Source organism: Hemicordylus capensis, chromosome 5 (genome assembly GCF_027244095.1).
Source record: "Hemicordylus capensis ecotype Gifberg chromosome 5, rHemCap1.1.pri, whole genome shotgun sequence".
Lineage (NCBI taxonomy): Eukaryota > Metazoa > Chordata > Lepidosauria > Squamata > Cordylidae > Hemicordylus > Hemicordylus capensis.
The window spans coordinates 174,550,589-174,575,715 of NC_069661.1; the positions used below are offsets into that span (position 1 = coordinate 174,550,589).

Here is a 25,127-nt window from a genome sequence, read left to right on the forward strand (position 1 = left end):
GGTGTATCATTTCACCATTGGATCTGAGCCATTTTTATCAATGGCGCTTAGATCTGATCTCATATTCAGAAAACCATGTTGTCATACCCTGTGACTTAATATAAATAGATGTATGTATGCATGTTAGAATGACCCCCTTTGTAATACATTCTTTGACACTGATAATGTTAATGTCAGTAGCAAGGCTAGGCTAAAACTCTTGTCCCTAAGACACACCCTTTCCACAGGTGACAGGTTTTTGACATGGGAGAGTGCCAAATAGTGTAATCCCTCAACCTGCATGATAAAGTATTAAAGGAAGACTGAACCATGCCCTTTTTCTGAATGTATAGATCAGCCTGCACTTCTGTGTAATATGTTTAGGATCAGGCTGCAACTGTAAAAAGAACTGAGCCAGTGACAGGGCTTATTTATAGGAATCAGCATGACCTCAGCCCTAGCTATTTATGTTAGATACTTGGCATTTCATCTGTGCTCTTCAAAAGTAGCTCTGCAGAATAAAGGATGACCTCCTGTCTTGTTTATGAACAAGAAGAAATACACTTGGATAAAAATGTTGTTTAGCACTTTTGAATTTCTTCATGTGTTCAAGCTGACAAAATCATAGGACTGTCTGTTTATTAGCCAGATAATATTTCTAAATCTTTACAGCAAGCGTATTTTATTGGCCAGGGCAAGTTAAATGTTACATTTAACTTACCTGAATGGCATACAATTAACTTGCCTGAATGGCATTCCATTTGAATGGCATGCAACACAGTGGGGGTGTTCAAATGAACAGCACTACCCAGGCTTGAACAGTCCTACCTGGATAGGGCTTCTTAATTGGAGTGCTGGGATCAGGCCTAGCCCAGGTTTTTAAAAACCTGGGCTTTTACTGACCCCCTTTGGGCTGCCAGCAGCGCTTCCTACCATAGAGGCTGGGGGAACAAGCATCCCGTCCTCTAGACTGCATTCAATATACTGTGTGTGTAGTGCAGTGCATTGTGGACTTTCTGGAAGTCAGGCATCCATCCCCCAGCCTCGCTCTTGTTGCACTGCTCGCTGTAGCCATGCAGTGCAGTGAGAGGAAAACCCACAGACAGTCATGTGGGGGAAGGTAAGAATGCTTCTGACTTCCCCCTGTCCTCCCCAACCTCGGGATTAACGGCCATGTGAATGACATTGATGTTTGGTTGTACACTGAGATAACAGAATGAAATCTGTCACATACATTCAAGGCATACTTCAACATTTCAAGTTCAAATGTGAGCTTGACTCCCACTCCCACTTTCAAGTGAGAGGGGGAAATCAAAAATACAGCATAACATGACATCTTAAACACTGGAACACAAGTTTGTTGCACATTCAGAAAACTATTCTACGTTTCAAGTTGTTGTTGGGAGTTGTGATGCAAAATCAACTGTAAGGTGACATCTGAAACAAGGTCTCTCCCATGCTGTAATTTACTTTGTATGTATGTATGGTATTTATAGCCCGCTTTTCTAGCCGTTATGAACCATCAAAAAGGTTCACAATTAGGACACATTGTGGTAATTGTCTATTTAAATAAGCGTCTGTATCTAAGATACCATTGCATAACTCTGTAAGCATTATTTATTCATTCATTTAAAATATTCATGCCCAGCCCTCCAGTACACTGTTGCTTGGGATGGCTCACGATATCAATAAAAACAGACACACTATTAAAAATACAAAATTAATAGAAATTAACAACAAACATATCAAATTCAAAATTAGAAGTTTAAAAGTTTAAACCCACCAGATACTGTATTTGCTGAAGATAAAACATTAAAATGCCTCTCTAAAGAGATAGGTCTTCAGCAGTTTCTTAAAAACCTGAGGGAGAATGGCTGAGCTCTTCTGGGAGGGTGTTCCAGAGCTGATTAGCCACAAGTGAAAAGAGCCTGTCTCTAGTCCCCACTATCTGGATCTCTGTAAATTGCAGAGCCCTCAGCTAGGGATGTGCAAACTGATTCACCATTGGACTGGACCATTTTGATGATTCACCCTCAAGCCAAACCTGCCTTTGAATTTACACAGAGAATTTAAAGCATAGAGAAGCATAAAGCATTTAAAGCATAGCACAGAGAATTTAAAGCATAGAGAAGAATGCTTCCGGCCATGACGCAAATGCGGTGCTGGCCAGAATTTGCTCACATATGGGGCGTGTGCAAATAGGGCATGGTGTTTGCAAGCAAAACCACATCCCCTGCATCTGACATCAGACGCTGCTTCTGATGACAGATGTAGGGGGCATTGCTAGGGGGCTGCTGGCAGCGGGCTGAATCGGAGCCACTGCTGGCCTCTCTACACTACTGTCTGGTGTCCCAATAGACCACGTAGCTGACAATTTAAATGCAGCAGCTATTTACACAGCAAAGCTGGTAGGAGAAATAGATCCAAGCTGGTAGGAGAAATAGATCCAACTGATATATGTGACAGCCCCTAGTTGTTTACAAGACTAACACACTGTAAATAATAGCTTTTCATATAAAAGTATATGAATCTTAAACTTCATATATATAAACTTTTTTAAAAAAAGGTTGCCTCAATCCTATGCCAAATTTTTCAGTTTTTAATGCAATTAACACTTAGTGATATTGATTTGTTTATTTATTTAGGCAAATTACATGCAACTAATATTTATGATGCTGTAACAGATTTAAAATATACCATCATGTGCTTTACAGAGGAATCCTTTACATGTTTATTCAGAAATAAGCTCCAGTATGTTCAATGGAGCTTACTTTCAGCTGTCAAATTAAATCATCTTTATTATGGTCTTTATTATTATGGTATATTTATTTATATTTATATTAGTATTATTATAGTATTATTATGGTTACAATGGCATAGCAGATGGATAAAAAGCATAAAAATGGCATTAAAATGACATGAAAGGCATAATCATGACATTAAAAGGACATAAAAGGACATAATCATGACATTAAAAGGACCAGAGCCCCTGGTGGCACAGTGGTAAAACTGCTGCCCTGTAACCAGAAGGTTACAAGTTCGATCCTGACCAGGGGCTCAAGGTTGACTCAGCCTTCCATCCTTCCGAGGTCGGTAAAATGAGTACCCAGAATGTTGGGGGCAATATGCTAAATCATTGTAAACCGCTTAGAGAGCTCCGGCTATAGAGCGGTATATAAATGTAAGTGCTATAAAAGTGGCAACCAAGGTCTTAAAATCCCTGGATCTCTAGATCCCAAGAACCTGAATCCCAAGGGCCTCTGGATTTCAGAATCTCAAGAGTCTTAAAATCTTAAAACCCCAATCTTAAAATCCCAATCTTAAAAGAATTTTAAAATCCCAGTGTCTACATATCTATAAAACTATTTGCAAATCTATAACACTATAAAATATTGATTATAAAATGCTATTGAGAAAGCTGAAATGGAGCTGTAAGGCTAAGCGCTCTTTCTGGCCTGCTTAGGTCTTGCTGCCTGTCAGGACTTGATGGATTTTAGACACTGCTGTGCAGAACTTGACAACCTTATGCATGGTAGCGGGCTTGGAGTCAGAGAGTAGAAGAGAGGTCTAGAATTGGCTTGAGCGACCTGGGGACTTGAGTAATAGCATATGGATGAGGGTGGTGTGAATGCCTCTGTAGAATGGGCAGTGGAGGAGAACATGCACTGTTGTTTCAACTTACCCAGAGTCACAGGGGCACAGGTGTTCTGGGTGCGGGGCAGTCTCCCTGTATCTGCCATCTAGCACAGTTGAGGGAAGGGCACCGCAGTGGCCCAGGGTAAAGGCCCTTCTGTGATTTGGGACTTCCAGCTGTGTTAGATATGTGGTGGGGGATGCAGTGTATCTTAGTCTTTCACTGATGGGGAAGTCTGGGGGCCATTCCTAGATCTGTTTGGCTCTCTCTGTCCATTATGCACTATTTGATGAATGATTTTGCCTGATCGTGGCCCATGGCAAGTTTAGTCCCAGGTAATTTCTACAGGATTGCACCCTAAGACAGTAGATGACATACTGCACAGGAGAATGTGGAAAGTTCTAAACTACATGCACTGCTGCAGGTATCTAAAACAACAGCTGTGCTGTTGCAGAACAGTGCTGATGCACTACAATAAAATAGCTTCTAAAAAACAAAACAAAACCTGCTTCCACTTCTAATGTATGTAGAGTTGCGGATGTGCAATTGCATAGTTTTAGCACACCAGCCCTGTTCCTCAACACCACATGCATTGTTTTAGACACACACAGCAATCCGGATGGTTCAGAACCACCCACATTACCTTGCTCAGCATGTCAGCCATATTTTCAAATGCAGTAACACTGCAGTTACATTTTTTATTGGGAAACATGCATGACTAAATATATGTACAGCAGAATTCAGAGGAAATAAGGGAAGCCCAAGCACCACTGTAGGAATTAAGAGCTTAGCCATGTTCTCCACATGACTCGCTTTCTGTGGCTTTAGCTACAGATATTTCTAAAGCAGTAATGTCTAGAAAGGGTGGTGTTCCCCCCCCCCATGACATATGGCAAGTCCAGATTCTTGATGAGTTTTCCTGTAATTGCAGTGCTTCAATGGCAAAGGGGGGAGAGAGGGTCGTGCCCCTTAGTCTGTGTGATGGTTCTCTTATCTACTGCTTTTTTGAAGGCTACCAGAGTGTGTGTGTGCATGGAACTGGTTTGGCTAAAACTGGGCCGAGTCAGGGAGTGGGGCTTGCGTATTTCATTACAGGTCCCCTATCTTCCCCCCTCCCGCAATAATTTGACTACTGTGCACCCTACTCCACACTTCCACAGAAATATACTAAGAAATGAAACCTTAGAGAAGATATTCTCTATATTGTTCAACAACCAAGACATGTGGTTTCTTCCTGTCAAAGCAGCAGAGATAAATAATAGTAATAAATGCGAACAATACAAGAAACTTTACATTGAAACTGGGATATAGAAATGTTGCCTGTCATATTTTCAGTTCAAATTACATCAGCAGTAATTATTCCTTTAAAAACAAAACTAAAACCCTCAATAAGACCAGAATACTTCTTAGACAATGCAGCTATTCAGCACTAACAGTCTTAAGCTTTTGGAAGAGTAGCTGTTTGTTATTATTGTTAAAAAGAATGATCTTAGGTTTGCTTTACAATTTCTGAACTATGTCTTAGATGTATGGTATGTGATTACATGCAGCATTATAGAATTTGTTGCCTGACTCATTTGCAACTGTATTTTTGGAATATGAGAATAATATCTACTCTGTAAAAACCATAAGCTAGAAACTTCTACAAGCAACAGTGGTGACAATAAGTGGTATCATCTTACAGATTTACAGCACAATCTCAAACTTGACCCTAAGCACTCTTAATTTGTGATGATTTCTGTTAAAATCAATAAGACTCACTTCCTACTCCGCTCCAGTATTATGTAATTGTCTTTCGCGATAGATATCTTTCATATTGTCCATTACTGCATGCATTGATCCTCAGGAATAGCATGTCCAGCTGAGCTGGTCCAGTCCAGGTGCAAGTGACGTCCTTTCAGGTTCTCACAGATATAGCTAAATGCTGCTCTTTTCTGCTGGTTGAAAGCAGGGAAATGAAGGGAAGCAGAAAAAGTCTGTTGAACATTAAAAAGCATTCTCTGCTGTGCAGTGGAAGAAGAGTGCAGTCCATAAAATCAATCCATGGGGTTCCACTTTGCTTTGACAGATTTTCTCAGAGATGAAAACTTCCTGAGGGAAACCCCAGATGTAGCCTCCCACTTTTGGCAATCATTTGCAAAATATTGACCATGAGAAAAAAGAATTTCCCTCAAGGAATCTGGATAGTAGAAATTCATTTGATAAAGTGAACTGTGTCAAACCAGAGCAGTTTCCTCAGGGTGTAAGGTAAGTCGTTCTGAGGCATGGCTCATATTCCTTTTGGGGGCCCCATGTGTGCAGTCAGCAGTGTTGCCTAAAGTCACCGTGCTTAAAATCATTTATGCTTGTTGGATGGATGCTCCAGTAATTTCCTTTGCCATCTTCACACCTTCCCACTTTGATAAAGCAATCATTGAGTGAAAGATTGTGTCTGATGCTGTTCTTCCAACCTTGATGTTTGTTCCTGTAAAAAGGAAAATGTTTTTGGTGTATCTGTAAATTGCAGCTAAATTCAACTTTTTAATAGGTGAAGAGAGAATTGCCTTTGCAATCAAGGCTACATAAGAGAATGGTGGTTTTTCCAAGTACCTTCAGACATGCTTTTAGACTGACAGCTGCCAATATATTTTGCTGGTGTGGGTGGTTTTAACTTTTCTTCATTTGTTTCACAGGCTTTTGGAATTTTGTTGCTGCTCTCAGGGATGCCAGTCGTTGCAGCAGTAGCCAAGTTTCCATTTTCTATTTGAGTTTCACTGAAATTTCTTGGTGAAACCCTTAAATACAGAAGCACAGGCAGCCAAAGTAAATGTGGTCAATGGAACCAGAATGAATGTGCTGTTGTAATTGATTCTGATCTGTATTTTATACTATGGTCAGCTACCTACTTAAAAGAAATCAAAGTACAAATCCTTGCTGAACGAAAAAGAAAGAAAGAAAGATTATCAAGTTAAGTATGAAGATAAGCAGACTATGGCATTAGCCTTTCACTTCAGTGTGATCTGGGAAAACACCCTTCAGTGTTCCCCATTCATAGCTGATGATTAATGAAGAAAAGATTGAGGTTAGATAATATTGTGAAAGGACTGGACCCTTCACTGATATGCAGAACAAACTGAAATAATAATGAAATAATCACTGGTTCCTGTGTACTATGCCTAGTCAAACATATTGTGTTTGTTAGAATATATTTTATTTTTATAGGAAAAAACAAAACAGGAGGAAACCAACAGCAGATTCAAGTATAATTATCTTCCATATATTATATTGATTTAAAACAGGGGGGAATGTGGTTTGCCAAATTGGACTCCAAAAGTCACTGTCTGGTAATACTTTTATGAGGACCAACCAAAATGACACAGAGTCATGAACAGTAATATTTTGAGTTCTCCAGAACTCTTCATCAAGCTGGATGCTTAGCAAAGCAAAATGGAGAGATGAGGAGAGAATTTTGAAGTTTGACATGACAGTAGAGCTCAAATGCCACCCAGAGACATAAGTTTTGGGTGGTATAGAAATTTGTTAAACAAACAAATAATAAAAGTCTGGAGTTTAAGACAGAGTGCAGGAGGAGTTATGCAGGCTTAGTTTGATAGGTCTCATTAGATGCCTAGGTGTTGACTTTGTAGAGCAGGAGTGATTGACCTGAGGCTCTTCAGCTGGAGATGATGGGAGTTGTAGAGAGAACAGCTTGAGACTGCAGGGATTCTCTTTAACTCTTCTACAACATGGATATGAGCAATATCACCTGATCTGAACCAGATCTTTTCCAATTCCAATTAACCGCCCAGAGACGAAAGTTTGGGCAGTATATAAATGTGATGAATAAATAAAATAAAATAAATAAATTCCTCCACATGTGGAGGAATCTCACTTCATGTGGCTCTATCACAGGGCTACACAACTTTGGCCATCATGCAGATGTTGGCCTAGAACTCCCATAATCCCTGGCTATTGGCCACTGTGGCTAGGGATTATGGGAATTGTAGTCCAAAAACAGTCAAGGGGGCCTAAATTGAGCAGGCCTGAGCCTATCACATGGTTTAATGCCAGAAGTGGTACAGCTCCTGTTGTATTTGGTGGTCTACTGTTATGTCTGCTATCATCAGTTTTATACAATCATAATAGTGCTTACTCATTACTTCTTTGATATATAGGCATTCTGGGCAGGAGTTAGTACCAATGACATCCCACCATGTTTTTAAAAAGTTTTAGCAGATTAAAATCAAAGGCACTAAGACAGCCATGTGATTGCCTAGTCACCTGGTTACCCTGAGGGATTTGAAGGCTTGTCTTGGTAGCAAAGATATAATATAATGAGAGGTGTTATAGTGTAGTGGCCAAGAGACTAAGCTGTAAATCCAGACCTGCCTGGTTCATATCTCATCACTGCCACAAATTAACTAAGTGGCCTTAGGCAAGCTGCTCCCTTTTAGCCTCTGCTCCTCAGCTGCAATATTGGGGTGATAATATTAATTACCTTACAGGGTTTTTGTAAGGATTACCTCAAGACAATACACATGGAACACTTTGCACACTGAGAAAAAACACACTATACAAATGCTAAGTATCCTTCAAATGTAGCTTTGGTTTTATTTTAACAAAATATGTTGTTGCTCTTGTGCTAATGGGGTGGGGGGGAGAGAATGTGACCATGAATTCCTCATGTGTTTGTGCTCTACTTGTATATTTCTAAATAAATAAATATGTAATAAATGTTTCTGGGGCTGACTCATTCAAAAGAAACTAAAACCAGTGGTGTTCATTTGGGCTGCCGGTGAGGAGAAATGAAGCGTGTGTAATGATATGTTATTGCGTTTCATGGTAGTGGAGGGGAAAAGGGAATTACAATTTTTCCTTATGTCTGAAGCAACATTCTGTGGTTTAAAAAACAATGTGTTAAATAGTGTTAAATAGTCTTTTATGAATTCAGAACTGAAGCTTATAGTATACTTTGAATAGTGGCCGGTCTGTTCAGTGTAGTTTGAAGTTATTTCAAGGCTCAGTCTCTTGCCTTTTACCTCCATTTTTATAGTGAACAATTGACTTTGTCCAATTTGTTAGGGGATATCTCTTTTTGGTATGATAATCATATATATTTAAGTATGTGCTCTAACATGATAGGTAGCATGTGGCTCCTTAGGATGTTCGAAAATGGGTGAGAATAGGTCCCCCCTGATTATTTCAATGTTAGCAAATAAGAAAATTCATGAACATTCTTCTTCATAAGTATATATCAAGTTAGGAAGCAGCAGGATTTGAAGCATTAAGGAGCATTTAACTCAAAAGGTTTAGTTGGGAAGATATACTTCCTGAGAGTAACATTGGATATTTTGGAATCTAAGGATATGTACAATGGAAAAGGGACACTGGGATTATTATTATTATTATAAAGGAAGAAAGGGCCTGCCGGTTCAGATGAACAATGGACACTACATGTGAGGAGAATGGGATCATACTGAAAGTGCATCCACCCTGACATCACTGAAGGATGATGTGAGATGTGAAGGATGATGTGATGTGTGAGAGGGGCATTCATCCGAATTCACCCTCTACATGTGTGGCAAAATCCTGTTTAAACAAGGTTTTGGAGCGTGTGTAGGATTAATACCCCTCTCACATGATTAAAGGATGTTTGGACAGTCTTCCTTCAGTGACAACAGGGTGCACTCTTATTCATTCATTCATTCATTCATTCATTCATTCATCAAACTTATATACTACCCAAACTTTCATCTCTGGGCGGTGGAGACTTTTCGTCTCTTGGTGCAACCTTGTCCTCCTTACGTGTAGTGGTCACAGTGAACTGGCCCAGTGTAGTTAAGCACTTGGCCAATGGTAGTTGAGGGAAAATGTATAAAGCCCATTTTCAGTGGCATTTGACCCAATGCAGACCCAAACATACTCATAGCTTGACTCAGTTAACAGTTGGAGGTGCTATCTCATCATGCTGATTTTTTCCACATAGTTTGGTCATGTACTGTGATAGAGAGTTTTTGGAAACGGCCACTGGGAGAAATATATGAGAGGACAGAATATGCTATTAGGCATAATCCAAAAATTGTACTTTTAGGCTCTCTTGCTGAAGAGCATCTTGAGTTGGTGACATGCTTGTTAACTACTGCAAAAATCTGTATTGCCTCTAATTGGAAAAGTATTAATGCACTTGATGGATTTTATTTGCCATGTATTAGAACAATAAACATCAAGATAATGTACATAGTTGTACATTATTTTCATTGTTAGGAAATAGCTTTTTTAAAAGTAGGGATAACGTTAACCACAGATCAAAAAGCAGGGCTGAGTGCTATGCAGGTGTGCCTTAAAACCTTACATGCATTAACACTTTTCTATGACCTGGTTCATATGACAGTACTTATTGAGGCCATTCTCAAATGCACCCTAGCCCAGGCTAGGGCAGCCCAGCCTGGGTTAGGCTGTGTGTGAGAACTGCTGGGATTGGGCCTGATCCCAGCAGGGCAGCGCTGCCTAGCCCAACTTTGTAACCCAGTTTTTAGCTGGGGTTAAAACCTCAAGTGAGCCCTTAATCTTGGCTCCGGGATTGTGGGGCTGCGTTCAGCCGCAGTGGACACAGAGACAGATTCCTAGAGTGCCATTTGCCTGGGGGGGAATCACCCCATGCACTGCACATGTCACGTAGTGTATTGGGGGATATCCAGAGGCCAGAACGCGTCATCCCAGCTTCCGGAGCTACGCCTTGCGCCATGCAGCACAGATCAGCTGGGAGGGTGCAATTTGCACTTCCAGCAACATTGCAGTGCTTGTCTGGGGTGGGGGAGGTGAGTTGGACCAGCCTCCCCTGCCCCACCCACTGTGTCATGTGAATGGTCCTGTTGTGGGCTAACTTCAGTCACCATGTGAAACAGTTTGTCTGTGTAAAATATTAGTCACTGATAAACTGTCATGCATATGCTTATATGTGAATACACTATCGGCCCATGAGATGGAAGTGATAAGCCATTCACCTGACTACCACAGTCACCTCAAGTGACTGTGGCTTTATAAACTATGGTTGTGGTTGCTGGTACCAGATCTTTATTCCTTTCACATGCTTCCCAACAACTGTGAAGATATCCAGGAATGCCAGCTGACCTTTGGAGCTCAAGGGAGAATAGAGAAGAGAGCTGGCTGGCTAGCTGATATGCATTTGGTTTGTTTTTCAGAGCCTTCACAGGATGACGTTCAATCTGCAGTTGACTTTTGATTCATGGCAGACTGGTTATTTTCCTCTTGCACTCTAACTGGAAAAGACAAGGAATTTATTTGCTGTAAATAAGACTGTCTTGGTACCACAAGACTCAGATAGATACATACATGATCTGATCTCAGCATGCTCATGGGATACAGCAAACTGAGTTAATATCTCAATATAATAGTTATAATTAACTTTCTGATACACAGGAAGACTAATGATTGATGTTCAGGATCCAAATGATACAGGTCTGAGAATATCTCCTCCTCCTCCTCCTCCTCCTCCTCCTGCTTTTCAACGAGAAATTTCCCAGACTGGTTTACAGAACAAATGAAATAAGAAGGTGTTTCCTTGTTCCAAGGGTTCAGAATCTAAAAAGAAATATGAGAGAGACATCAGCAACAAGTATTGGGGGGATGCTATGCTGAGATGAATAAAGAAATTGCTTTCCCCCTGCTATATAGGAGAGCCACTACTTTAAAATAACAGGGCCTCCTCTTGGCCCAGTTATTTATATAAGCAGAAAGGTCACATCTATCTAATATAGCTGTTTAGAACATTTCTACCCCATCTTTCAGTCCTGGGACTTCCGCCTGCTCCTCAAGACTGCCTACATTAAAAAAATTAAAATTAATTTAACCAGGAATTAAATTGAACCAGAATTTTTTAAAAAACTACTTATTAGAAAAATGTCAACTTCCATCTTATAGAAGGCCAAATTCTTGTTAAAACAAATACATTTTTGCCACTTGCCAAGAGAAATGTATCAAAGTACATCAAACATCCTCAAAATGTATAAATACAAATACATATATATAAGACAGCAAGTATACTCTGACAATAAACAGGAAGCAATTCTAAGGATCCCATTACAACCACATGTGGGGTCTCTAAATCAAATTCTCCCACTCAGGGCCAAACTAGATGTGACATGCAACACGTCATCCTCTTTCTTGGGGGAGGGGGAGGTGTTTCTTTAATACAGCAGCCCAGCAGCTGCAGGAAAGCCCTGAAACCCCCAAGAGAGATGGCGATGTATTTGTCATGTCTAGTTTGGCACATTCCTCTTTTTCGCCTTTTATTGCTGAGGAAGTGATGAGGATCCAAGATTTTTTTTTTTTTTTGCCTTAAAAAATGCACATCTATTTAATAGAATAAACATGGAATCTCACAGTATGGAAGGTGTCATTCAAATGTAAGTGTAGACATGAAAGGAACTTATTGGCATGATATGAACCATTGCCCTGGCAAAGAAATGTGCAGGATTGGGTACAAGGATTATTGTGCTGGTGTATTGGCACAACTAGTGGCAGTGCAACATTACTGACAAAGCAATCCCAGGCTGATGCATCTGTGCAGGACTTAACTCTTCTGCACTATTGGTAGGCACCTTGTCATCCTGGCATACAAAATCCTTCTATAGATAGACATGGTTGGAATAATGCTATTGTAGGAGCTGGTCAGTAGATGACGCATAAAATGTCCCAGTGCTATCTGATACATTGTAATACACAGGCTGTGTTCTCACAGCCACAGAGAGGCTCAGTGAAAGTGTTAACCACGGCCACCAAGTTCCGTGTGCTCCCACGGAGTATGATGTGGGAACCTAGAATTCCTGGACAACCTGGTCAAACTGCTGTGGTTAAACAGCATTTAACTAGAATAGATAAGACTCTGATCCTGGTTATCAATCTTGTTTAAAGGCTGTTTAACCATAGTTGTTTGACCACAATGCCCATAAATGCCAAATTCTCATCTTACACTTGGCGGGAGCATGCAGGGCACAGTGATAATGGTTAACTCTTTATAACTGTGGTTATAAGAATGAGGCCCAATTACAACGGGATTATAACTGACAGATTTGGCACACTTGCATCACACAGGGCATATTGCATTACCAGTTGACAGTATACAATGATCATAATTTTATTTCAAAATTATGTAACTTCTTTCTCTCCCTCTTCCCCCACACCCTTTCATTACTCTTCAGCCAAGGCATTTTCATACTTGGTTTCAACCATAAGGGCTAGATGCTTATCTTTTAAAAAGCATTCAAGCTGAATGGATGCAGTAATAAACAAACAAACAAACAAACAAACAAATGTATGTATGTTGCAATGAATTCAGAGACAACTCCCTCTATAGAAAAGATACGTAAAGTAAGTCAGGCAACTGGCAGTGCTGAGATAGGAATGATGGGGATAAGGGCTAGCAATTCAAAGGAGAAGGACAGTGCTATTATTAGATGGAGTCCTTTGCACCAAATGAATCATACAATTTACAATAACGTGTAATTAACATTAAAATACTTGTCTATAAATGGTTGAATTTCAGATATGAACTGATGTTGTGTAGTATCCTAAAGTGCTATAAATACTAGGTATTTACCACCACCACCACCACCATCACCACTGAATCTGTATCCTACATAAGGTGCAAATGTATGTTCATTGACATGATTCAGGGAGGGTGGGTCACACATGGATACATCAGTTGCTTGATGTATACACACATGGAGGCCAAATTGCTTATTTTGTGTCACATTTTGGTCCAGTTACACAGAAATGTTATGCAATATAGAGATAATTATCAACACAGAATATATATCCTAGTATAAGACTCTGTGGCTCTCCATTTGTGGCACATGGTTTCTATTTGCTGAATGTAAGTTTGCTGTATGAATAATTACAATATCATGGTTGCTTTAATGGTGACAGCGATTCAGATTTCATTGTTATCTGCTGGATGCTGGATGGAGCTTTTGCCTTCATACTGGAAGTTTTCACAGTAATGCTATCAGACTGAAGGCCTTTGGAGAACAGAGTAACATAGTTAACAAGCCATAGCTCCTATTAATAGACCGGAGTCCCTTTTGCAATGTCAACTGTAATATTAATCCTTGTTTCAAATCACAGGGTCTCAAATATCAGCTGCCACTAGTCAGGCAGGTCTCTATCGGTTTATATCAGAGAACCCAATGGAGTCTTTTGAAGAACCTGGTCATATTAGTAGGGAGAACTTATTAGAAGTTCCTACTTTAAGTGATTCTCTTTCAGAAGATGAAGATGTCAAAGTTACACTTCAGTCTCGTTTCTCCCCCAGCCCCCGAAGACGGAATTCAGATTCTTCTGAAGAAATGGAGCCAGAAGCTCCATCTACCATCGCAAGAAAAGTTTCATTTGCTGATGCATTTGGGTTTGAACTTGTATCTGTCAAAGAGTTTGATACCTGGGAGGTTTCAACTACATTACCAAATGAAGACTTAGAAGATGAAGTTGTGCCTGTGGAGGAATTCTATTTATCTCCACTGTTTATACCAGCCACCACACAAGAAGAGCTTTTGCAAAAAGTGCGTGCACAGAAAGTATGGCTAGAGTCCATAGAGTTTCTACCAGGGATAACATGTATGACGGGCATAATTCGTGTTCTGAATGTATCCTTTCAAAAGCTGGTATACGTTCGAATGTCTTTGGACAGCTGGCTAACTTATTATGACATCTTAGCAGAGTATGTGCCTAATTCTTGTGATGGTGAAACTGACCAGTTCTTGTTCAAGATTTCATTGGTTCCTCCTTATCAGAGAGATGGTGCTAAGGTTGAATTTTGTATACGTTATGAGACATCTGTGGGAATATTTTGGGCAAACAACAACAACCATAATTATATTTTGATATGCCATAAAAAGGAAACTGCACCACCAGTTGAGGATAATAAACTCCAGGAAGAAGAAGTTACCAATAAACAAGTCAAAGGCTGCTTAAAGACACAGAGCAGGTGAGGCTTCATATTACCTTTATTTACTCTTCATGATATAAAACGTGCTTTCATTATTCCAAATGAGACATTTCCCATCTCCTCATAGAAGCAGATATTTTAAATCACTTTTCAGTGTCTGTAGGTTCCCCCCACCTTCAAATCACATTTTCACCTAGTGGTGTTGCCATTGAAAGGACTTCCTTGCTTTCGTGCTGATTTAAATAAAATGTACATAATTACAGTGTATTCTGCAGAGAAATTATCTCTGAGGAAATTTAATTAGTCTGGGATAGAATATTGCCAATTTGACTATTAACAAAATGGTATGATAGTCATAGAGGTGAATCAGCTTATTAAATAGCTATTAATGTAGAGTATAGTTGTATTTTGATTTCAGCAACATATCATTTTATTTAATTGTAGAAGTTGACTATAAACCTGACTGGTTGTTGTATAGTCTCAAGAGTCTAAAGGAGCTTATTGACAAATAAAAAATGTGTAATTTTTTGTAAAGGGCCACAAGCCTTTAATATGATTTCTGTTTCCGTATATTTGTCACAATAGAACCCTGGTCATCAACTAGTTTGCGTAGAGAGCACTCTGAGTTGGAAGTGAGAGACATGTCGCCATTATCCAGCTGATCTGCTGCCTAGACTAGTGGGCCAGCAATTTCTGTTGTCATGGAGACCAGTTTCTCCATTTCTGTTTCATTTGTAGGTTGGCAGCTTGAGGGGCAGGCAGCACCCTCAGTTATCCAAATTTAGTCCAGGACTATCCTAAGTGTTTGTGAAAGTACTCCATGGCTTCAAGAACTTTCCATGAACGGAAGGATTGTTGTGCTCATGCAAGCAGTCCTTCTGCAAGCAGAAAAGGTCCTTGCATGAATGCAGCTCTCCTTCTGTCCATGGAAAGAGTTTTCAGCCCTGGAGCGCCTCCACACAAACACTTAAGAAACAACCCAACGTAAATATATTGAGGGATTTATTATACAGAAATATAGAAACGTCATGAAATAAATAATTTGATATAGATTTTGCTTGCCATTGAAAAAGACAAGAATTGAGGGTAGGGTTTGTTTGGTTGCTGTCAGCTGGATGATACTTTTTCCTGCTTGTTACTGTGGATATTTTGATAGGAAATCTGTCTCCACAGGTTGGAAAAAGTCATTAATGTAGACGAAACATTGGGTCTATAATTGTATACATATTGGCATATCTCAGAGGGCTCACTTGTATATTTGCACAATTGTAAATTTAGGGATCATCTTCTCCATCCATTGGAACCTACTTTGTAAAGGTAAGAGGTAAAGTGTGCCGTCGAATCGGTTTCGACTCCTGGTGACCACAGAGCCCTGTGGTTATCTTTGGTAGAATACAGGAGGGGTTTGCCATTGCCATCTCCCACACAGTAGGAAATGATGCCTTTCAGCATCTTCCTGTATCGCTGCTGCCCGACATAGGTGTTTCCCATAGTCTGGGAAACATACCAGCGGGAATTTGAACTGGTAACCTCTGGCTTGAAAATCAAGTCATTTCCCCACTGCGCCATTAGGTGGCTGACCTGTTATTTTATCACGCACACACACATCACATAGTTGCCTTCTCAATTGCAAAATGGTCCATTTGTCATGAAAGAGGGATTTAAAAGAATAAAACCTGTATTGTGAAAGATATACAGCTGACAGTCAAGCTATAGTACAGCGTTATGATCTATCTCAAAGAAAGGATGTGTAGTAAGTGGTAGGCATAACTAGTCAGGAATAGTCATTGATAATAGATTCTGATGTTCATACCAGAGTAAACATTTTCAGAAGCACAGATATAAACATGAAATGTGAATGAGGCCCTGTCATCACAGCTTCTGCTTCTCTCCTCCCTGAAATAATGATGTTCTGCAAATATGCTGCTATATAAGAGCCGGTGTGGTATAGTGGCTAGAGTGCTGGACTAGGGCTGCAGAGACCCGAGTTCAAATCCCCATTCAGCCATGATGCTAGCTGGGTGACTCTGGGCCAGTCACCTCTCTCTTAGCCTTACCTACTTCACAGGGTTGCTGTGAGGAGAAACTTAAGTATGTAGTACACCGCTCTGGGCTCCTTGGAGGAAGAGCGGGATATAAAATATAAATAATAAAAAATAATAAATTTTGCCAAACAGCAATAGTCCCTAATTGTGCTGTGTAAGTTTAAAGTATTACACAGCTCATCAGAAGGATATCTTTATTCACTGAGCATCTCACTAATGTGAGCCACCTAATGGTGCAGTGGGGAAATGCTTGACTAATAAGCAGAAGGTTGCCTGTTCGAATCCCTGCTGATACTATATTGGGCAGCAGTGATATATTCTGAAAGGCATCATCTCACAATGTGCGGGAGAAGGCAATGGTAAATCCCTCCTACCAAAAGAAAACCACAGGGCTCTTTCGGTGCCAGGAGTCGAAATTGACATGACGGCACACTTTACTTTATCTCACTAAGGCCAGCCATGACTATTGAAAGCTGGAGCACACATTACTTCTGCCATGGAAAAGCAGCATCACCTTATTCTCTACCTCTCCAATTGTAAAGTTTCAGCACACCTACTGTGTGGAACGTAGCAATAGTATAGTAAGTAATATGGATAAAGTATCACACCACAGGAAGAGAGGGGCTGGTATTCAAGAAACACACCTCCAAAACTTCCTGCCTCATGCAGAAGTACCTTTGCAGTTCTTTGGATCCCAGTCCAAATCTCTAAGGTAAGAATACCTCTGTATTCTATCCAGCCAACCAGCACAACCTGCCACACTATGACCATGAAAGGTCTGTATAGTGTGAATTAAGGTCAGGAATCCACACCTGCTGATCCACCAGTTATGACCCTAGTGGGCATTTCAGTAGCAGACATTTATATAGACTTGGATATGAGTCTAAGGATTCTAAGGATAAGAGGATTGGAAATTTATATCCTAATTTAAGGACTCTCTGAGGTCCAAAGTAAAGGAGACACTGGCATACGTGTCCTTTCACATCTGCCCTGTTAACATATATGTTTATGTCTTTAATGTGGAAGCATCTAAGATTTCATGACCCCTCAGATTCTTCCTCAGAAAGATCCTCTGTAACATGGAATCTTCTAAACTGCTATGCCAAACTGAAGCTGGATAGCTACCACCTTACCTAATTTATGATTCTCTGGAACTAACAGAGTGACAACTGCCTACTAATACCAATGACATCATATTACAAATCTTGCAAACAGAGAGGAGAGAGCACCAATACTTTGTGGGGGGAAAACCCATATATTGTTAAAAACACTACTGTTAAGAATCTACTGTTAAGAGCAGTAGATGTTAGTCTCTCTATTTTTAATAATGGGCTACAAAACCCTCTCAGATTACGTGTACCTTCAAGGAGTCATTCAAAAGCCCACAGTGCACAGGCAACATTTAATTTGACACATTATTTGTAGACCTTAACATTAACAATCTGAAGTCTCTTTAGCTAGCCTTAGTAGTCAGCTATCTGATCCTAGGCAGTCCAGCCCCTCTGTGACATCACAGTAGCTCAGTCTATGGCAGCTAGAGAGGCTGTGGCTCCTTCTCCCCCAGGGCCTTTTTGGGTGGTGGGCAGTGGAGACAATTGCCCTGGGCCCAATGTATGGGGTGGGGGAGGGAGGGATATCCAAAGTATGGGTCAGTGTTTGAAATGATCAGATTGATCCTTTTTATTCAAGGCAGTAAAACTAATTATTAAACTATAACCCCAGGTTCAAGAGTTATTTCAGTATTTTGGGTTATTACATTGACACAGGGATGCAGTGGATGGCATACTATGCAACTCTACACACGTGGTGGAATGTAACATTTGCACAGTAAGAACGCATATAATGGCCACACTGTCACACAACTCTGCACATTTGTGTTTGTGCAACACTGCTCTTGCACAACTGCACAATAGCACAACACAATTTGTGCAATTTGTACTTGCACAACAGCGCTCTTGCACAACTGCACAAATGTTACATTCCATCATATAACATTGCACAGTATGTCAGCCAGAGAAAAATATCAGGGCCTCTCAGTATCTTAAAAAGACCCTACTCTCCCCAGTTCATAGATTATGTAGCTACTTGCTGTCAGAATACACTCACTGCTTGTGGGCAATAAACATGAAAGAGCCAGCGTGGTGTAGTGGTTAGAGTGCTGGACTAGGACCGGAGAGACCCAAGTTCAACTCTCAATTCAGCCATGATACTAGCTGGGTGACTCTGGGCCAGTCACTTCTCTCTCAGCCTAACCAACTTCACAGGGTTGTTGTGAGGAGAAACTCAAGTATGTAGTACACCACTCTGGGCTCCTTGGAGGAAGAGCGGGATATAAAATGTAAATGAAAATAATAATGTTACTAACCAGCACACATAAGAACAAGAGGATGTATCTTCAAGAAGTGTGTTTAGGATTGAGGTGCCAGTCTACCAGTACTTTTAAAAAACTTGAGCCATGAGATGGAGTGTTGGTTTTGGATGTGACAGATCCAGGTTCATTTCCTTTTTTAGCCCTTAAGCTATATAGATGGTATTCTGCAAGTTACTCTCTCTCAGTCTAAGGTTTCTTACAGGGTTGTTGTGAACACAAACTAGACAATATTGCAATGTGTTTTGTTTACTGAAAAAAATTAAAGAGATGAATACATTAAATAATGTCAGTGGCTGATATTCAAAGCAAGGAAGCACCAGTGCAGTGTGAGAGCAACCTAACAGAACTTCTGAGTGAACTGTATCAGTGTACTGGCGATCCATGCTCTCTCGTTCTGCAGGAAGCCCTCTGTGCCACCCAAAACATGTCCTCGAGGGCTGTGTAACCCTTAAGGACATATTTTCAGGTGACAGCAAGGGCTTCTTGGGGAAGGAGATTGTGTCAAAAATTGCCACTTCCCCACTGCATCGGTGCAGTTTGTAAGTTCTGTTAAGCTGTTCTCTTGCTATACCAGTGCTTCCTTGCTCTGAATATCAGCCACTGTGGCTGAGAGATCATGTTGCACCATCCAACACCCAGCTGCTCCCCATCAAAGCGTTAATCTGGTTCAGTCATGTTTGATCCTGCAATGATGTCAGCCATAGATGCTGGCAAACAGTAGACTGAGCCAGAAGTTGGGAAGTGGTCTGGCTGGCCCCCAACAGGAACAGAGAGTAAATGCTCAGCTGGGGAAGGGCTGCCAATCCTCACTGCTCTCAAAAGTGGCTGAGATGTAGTGGGGGAGGAGAAGTGGACAGAAGTGAGTACAGACTATCATGACTTCCTCAGTTCACAGGAGACCTTATTATCTAGAGACTAGCAAACTGTCCCAGATGGTTCATGTGGTTGTGCAGACATTTAGAAATATGATCGCTGCATCTGCAAAAGCCTTAGAGAGATCCAAACTTGTAGCAAAAGTAAAGGGTTGTTGTATTCTATCTAGTAATATTTTATGTTTTGTTATTTAGAAGTTTGTCCCAGTGGAGATCCTGTCGAGAGTGCGGGGGGGGGGAGTCAAAAAGAAAGAAGGAGGAGGAAAGACAGTTGTTCTGAATAAAGTCTAAGTTATATTACTTTGTGTTTATGGGGGAAGCAGTTATAAGACAGGAGTGTCAGCAGAGTTAGGTTCTGAAGAAACCACTTGGAGTCATAATTCATAACTATAAGAAACTTTACTTGACAAAAGGAAAAATGTAGCTAGATTACATGTCAGTTTTGGATGGAGAGAAAAGTCTGCGTGCCTACCTGACATAAAGCAGGTCTACAGATAATCCATTTACATATGAATTTTAATTTTTTTAAAATTTATTTTTCAGATTTGTAGACTGCCCCAAGCTTCTGTCTCTGGGCAGTTAACAACAGCCCCCCACCTTCTTCAGGTCTAAAGGAGGATTAACCTTGACTTTCTGGCTGGAAATAATCCAACGGCCATTGCCATTTCTACCAAGGGGAACATTTTTTACATAACAGTATAACGCTGGGATGTATGTGGTGGACTCGCATTATTGAAAACTGGCAGGGAGAATGCTTTTAACTTGGGCTTCTCTTGACATGCTTGCTTTATACATGCTGGGAGATTTAGAGTTAGGGGTTCCTTTAACATGCAAACCCCCTGTGGGCATTCTGAGGTTGTAAATTTCTATGATGACTATCCCAGGAACTTTTATTAAATCTTTGAACCAGTTGTTTGAGGGGTGGAGTCTTTATGTCTTGCATGACTACTTGGCTTGTGCAGGGCCCCCAGTCATGTCCGTACACACATAATGCCCTTCCCTTACTTTTCCTGCCACCAGTCTGTTCCTTGCTCCCAGGATAAAATTTAGGCACAAGCTTAGTAAGCAACATCTTAGGGCCTCACATTATGAGGGGCTTCTGAATACAAAAAGATTGATTAAATTTCAAGTTTTCAATGAATTTTCATTTCAAGGCATTTCTAAAGCAAATAGGTTTATTGAAAGCTAACTGTTTTTGTTAGATTATTAGATTGCCAGAGTATTTTTGCCAGATAAAACAAATTATTATCTCTATTTGTGTTGTCCCTTTTGTCCATAGCATTACAAAATAATATTTGTTAAGGTAATCCTGTGGGGCCTTTTAAGTTTGACATAGTTTAGGGCCTCAGTATGTCATAATCTGGCCCTGGCCCTTGTATTTTTATAGAATACAAAATTCTATAAAAACTCATGTACTGGATATAGAACAAAATATATAAACTGAGGATGTAATTCTGTCCTAAACACATGTATCTGGGAATATATCCCATTGAACCCTATTTTGAGTAGAAATGAGTAGGATTGCGCTGGGAGTGAGATGCAAAACACAGGATGATTTTGTTTTTAGTTGACCTGTTATGTTTACTATCCTCTGTACATGTTGGTGGTAGAAATGTGCAAATCAATTCAAGTTGAATCAAACTGGGTGCCCGGCCTGCTAGGCTCTCTCTGCTTTCCTTTTTCTGTGTGTTTTTTTTTTAATTGTTTGGGTGGGTGCCCACCTGCTGGCACCCTCCCGCCTGTCCTCCCAGCTGTTGAGGCCTGATGTCTGCTTGGCCCAGATTGCCTCCAAGAACAACACCTGGCAGACTCCAGCTGAAGACACTGGAACAGAAACCCCCAGCTGAAGATGCTGGAAGGTGAGAGCTCCCCCACATGGTCAGATTACTAGAACTTAGAGTTCTTTAAATAAGGCCTAGTTTGGGAGAGGGAGCTGAGGTATGTAGTGGCAGGACTGTAGGAAAGGAGGGGTGGGCTTGGGTTAGAAAGGCCAATCCCCTGCCCTTTGCCTTCTCTTCCCTTAGACTTGCCCGGTTGTTGCTCAGTCCCATTAAAAAAAAGCTTCCACTCCCAAATAAAGTCTGCTTCTTTATTTGTGAGGATGTAATTTTTTAATCTTCTGTGTGTGCACCACGGTGCTATAGATAGTGCTGTGTGTGGCACACAGAGCAAAATAAACCACTCCTGGGCCGACACCCCCTTAAAGGTGCTTCTTCTCCCCCCACATCAGAATTAGGGCTTAATTTTTTAAAAATAAAACCCAAAGATGTCTGGGAAGGTGTGAAGCAGAGCCAGGTACAGAGTGGCAGGTAGAGGGAGTGATGGTGCTGCTGTTTGTGTTGTGGGTGATGGTGAGAGGGGCCTACCCCCACAAGTCGCCCACAGCACTGATGTGGTTGCATGCAGGCTATCCTATCTGGAGGGGCCTGGCACTGCAGCACAGCTGCCTGTGGCAGCTGAGGTGGATGTAGCGGGGAGCAGGGGTGTAGTTAGGGGAGAGTGGGCCCATGTTCACCCTGCTCCCTGGTGACCCCTTGGAGGGGGAGAAATAATGAAGAAAATAGGGAGGGGTGGACCTGCGAGGCCCTCAGGAGCTGGAGGACCTGGGTTCTTTGGTCCCATCTGCTCAATTATAGCTACACCCCTGGTGGGGAGGTTCTCCCCTGTCAGGGAAGAAGCTCTTCTTCCTGTGGCAGCAGAGGAGAAGATGTCATCAACTGCTAGCTCAGCCAGATTTCTCTCTCCATCCATCTCCATGGTGGAGAACGCCAACTTCCACTGGCTGCTCTGACTCTCCCCCCCCCCACTACAACATCCTTCTGCAGGTGAGTGGTGCCCTCCCTGTACTGGGTGTGCAGGGAGGCCATGTTGGGACTGCTGTGCCCAGAAGCCCCTGACACCAGCGTGCACTTTACTGTGGATATGTTGACTAGTCCTAGTGGGAGGCATGATGCTTTCCTGTTCCTCACAGTGCACTGGTGGATGCAGAAGAGTGAGGGGATATCTGCTGGTGGTGATATGACCTGCTCCTCCCATGCAGCAAAGTACGGGTTGGCTGTGCTACACTGGAGGTGCTGGACAGAGTACACAACAGATGAGCTATTGGTGGTGATGGATCACCAGGTGGGGGGATGGCTTTCTGGGCAGCCATACCTTCACCGAAATTCATGGTCACTGTCAAGCAGGGTCAGTTTGTGTCCATCTGTTGTGTGGCGCACACTCTGAACCTGGTTGTATGGGATGCACTTGGCCCTACTGGGCCTGTGGCCAGGCAAAACATCCCCACTTCAGGCAGTGGGCACCATCCTGCTGCTGCCATGGCTGCTTTTTTGGAGAGCTGCTGCAATACAGCAGCTTTCTTCCACTGAAGCAAAAAGGCTAGGTGGATGCTCAAGGATAGGCAGTTTGAGCTCCACCTACCTGAACACTTGATCCCTCACGATATTCTGATGCAGTGGAACTCTACCTTACTCTTGCTCCAGCACCTTCAGGAGCTAGAGGTAGTCATCCATGCCCTGGCAAGGAGGTGTAGCTTGGAGTGTATGACCTATCCAACTAGGAATGGGTGCTCCTTTCTGAGGTTGTCTTGGCACTTGAGCTGTTCTTTGTTGCCATGAACAGCTTGTGTGCTGAGACAGCAATGCTGAGCCCTGCTTTGATTGCCACTCTTCTAATTGAGAAGATAATAAGCAATGTCCAGACCACTGGGCAAGCAATTGCCTTGGCAAGTCGGCAAAGGACTGGAGTGTTGGATTGGCTCAGGAACTCCTTGGGTGCATTGGCAGCACATGTTTTGTCCTGCCTATTTGACCCAGGAATGAAGGGCAAAGCAGTAACCCCTGACTAGCTGCCCAAATTGAGGGACCTCTGGTAGCAGAGGTTAGGCAAGCTGTGGATAGGAGGCTGGGGTGCAACCTAGAGGAGGATGCTGGAGTGACTACTAGTGTGCAGTCCACCCCAACAGTACTATCACTGCCACTTTCCGGTCCAGCAACGTGGTGTCCCTGGCAGAGCCATGTGAGCTGGCAGTTCCGCCTCTGAATTCCACCTGGTGGCTCATGAAGGTGTTCCTTGGCACTTTGCTGGGGGGAACGAATGAACCAACCGAGACCTGAAGCAGTGCTGAGCACAGGTGCGGGCCGTGAATGCCCCTCCGGGGCAGGGGGTGGCTTATTTAAGTGTAAACGGAGCCGGTGCTCCATGCTGTCCAGCAGCCCCTGCGGTGGGGAATTGCCTCCGCCACTCACCTGGCTACCACAGAGGTGAGCCCCTGCCAGCGGCCAGGTGAGTGGCGGAGGCGATTCTCCGCCACTGGGGCTGCTGGGCAGCACAGAGCACCGGCTCTGTTTACACTTAAAGAAGCCCCCCGCTGCCCCGCCCCTCGGAAGCACTTTCACGGCCTGCGCCTGGCTGAGCAGTGTGTGCTGCATTACCTACAGGAGCGGATGGTAGGCTGAGAGAGCCAATCCAGTTTTGGGAAACACATCGCCATGACCGGCTAGACTTGGCGGCAGTTGCTGAATGATTCCTCTCATGCCTACCAACTGTCCAGAGTGAGAAGGTGTTCTTCATGCCTGGGGGTGTGGTGACACCCCATTGTGGTGGAACGGCTGGTCTTCCTGAAGGCCAACCTCCACCTGCTGGGCTATCCTGAGCTGACCATGGAGGGTGAGGGACTCATGATCACCTACACCCACTGCAACACAACTGGCAGCTCACCCCACCCTGGTATCATGGCGCAGACTTCTGACTCAGAAGAGTCAGAGGAGGAACGGGAGGCACAGTAACAGGATTTAGCAGGGAGACCAGACTCTGGAGCTGAGGAATCAGAACAGCTTGCCAGACAGGAATCCTAATCAGGAGCAGGCTGATCAGGAGGAGGCTGGGATTTCACCTGTCTTGAGAAGATGGCTCAAAAGGAAAGCTCAGTGGAAGACATGCAGGCACAGGAGATCACAAGAGAGGAAACAGAAGTGCTGACTCAGGGAAGCCTAATTGGCTGCTGGTTATATATCAAGCAGTCTGTGATTTCTGCCAATGCTGTTAGCAACTTTCACTGACAACGGACCGTGTTCTATTTTGAATTCACAACTTTTCCGAGTTCCAGTTTGCCCTTGTTTTGTTCTTTCCTGATCTGTGTTCCTGTTCCGTTAATTCCTTGCTCTGGTGTCCTTGTTCTTTTTCATTCCTTGCTCTGTTGTTTTCTTTCCAGTTATTACTCAGTTATTGTTAGAGGCGGGTACTTAGTTCAGTTCAAGGGACTTGATTCATTTACTATTTT

General features: G+C 42.2%; 1 protein-coding gene and 1 long non-coding RNA gene across 2 annotated transcripts in view; one reads left to right on the forward strand and one right to left on the reverse strand.

Moving 5' to 3' along the window:
* Nucleotides 1–4,919: 4,919 nt before the first annotated feature.
* LOC128326796 (uncharacterized) lies at nucleotides 4,920–6,445 on the reverse strand. Its single transcript, XR_008308280.1, has 2 exons — nucleotides 6,203–6,445; nucleotides 4,920–6,077 (listed from the first exon to the last, which is right to left on the reverse strand). It is a non-coding gene; the product is annotated as an uncharacterized LOC128326796 (long non-coding RNA).
* Nucleotides 6,446–13,760: 7,315 nt separating this feature from the next.
* Nucleotides 13,761–25,127, forward strand: part of PPP1R3A (protein phosphatase 1 regulatory subunit 3A) — a 49,210-nt gene continuing 37,843 nt past the window's right edge. The window contains exon 1 of the mRNA XM_053254345.1: nucleotides 13,761–14,597. Coding sequence (XP_053110320.1) covers nucleotides 13,801–14,597 — 797 coding nt within the window. The 5' untranslated portion in view covers nucleotides 13,761–13,800. The remainder of the gene's footprint in view (nucleotides 14,598–25,127) is intronic.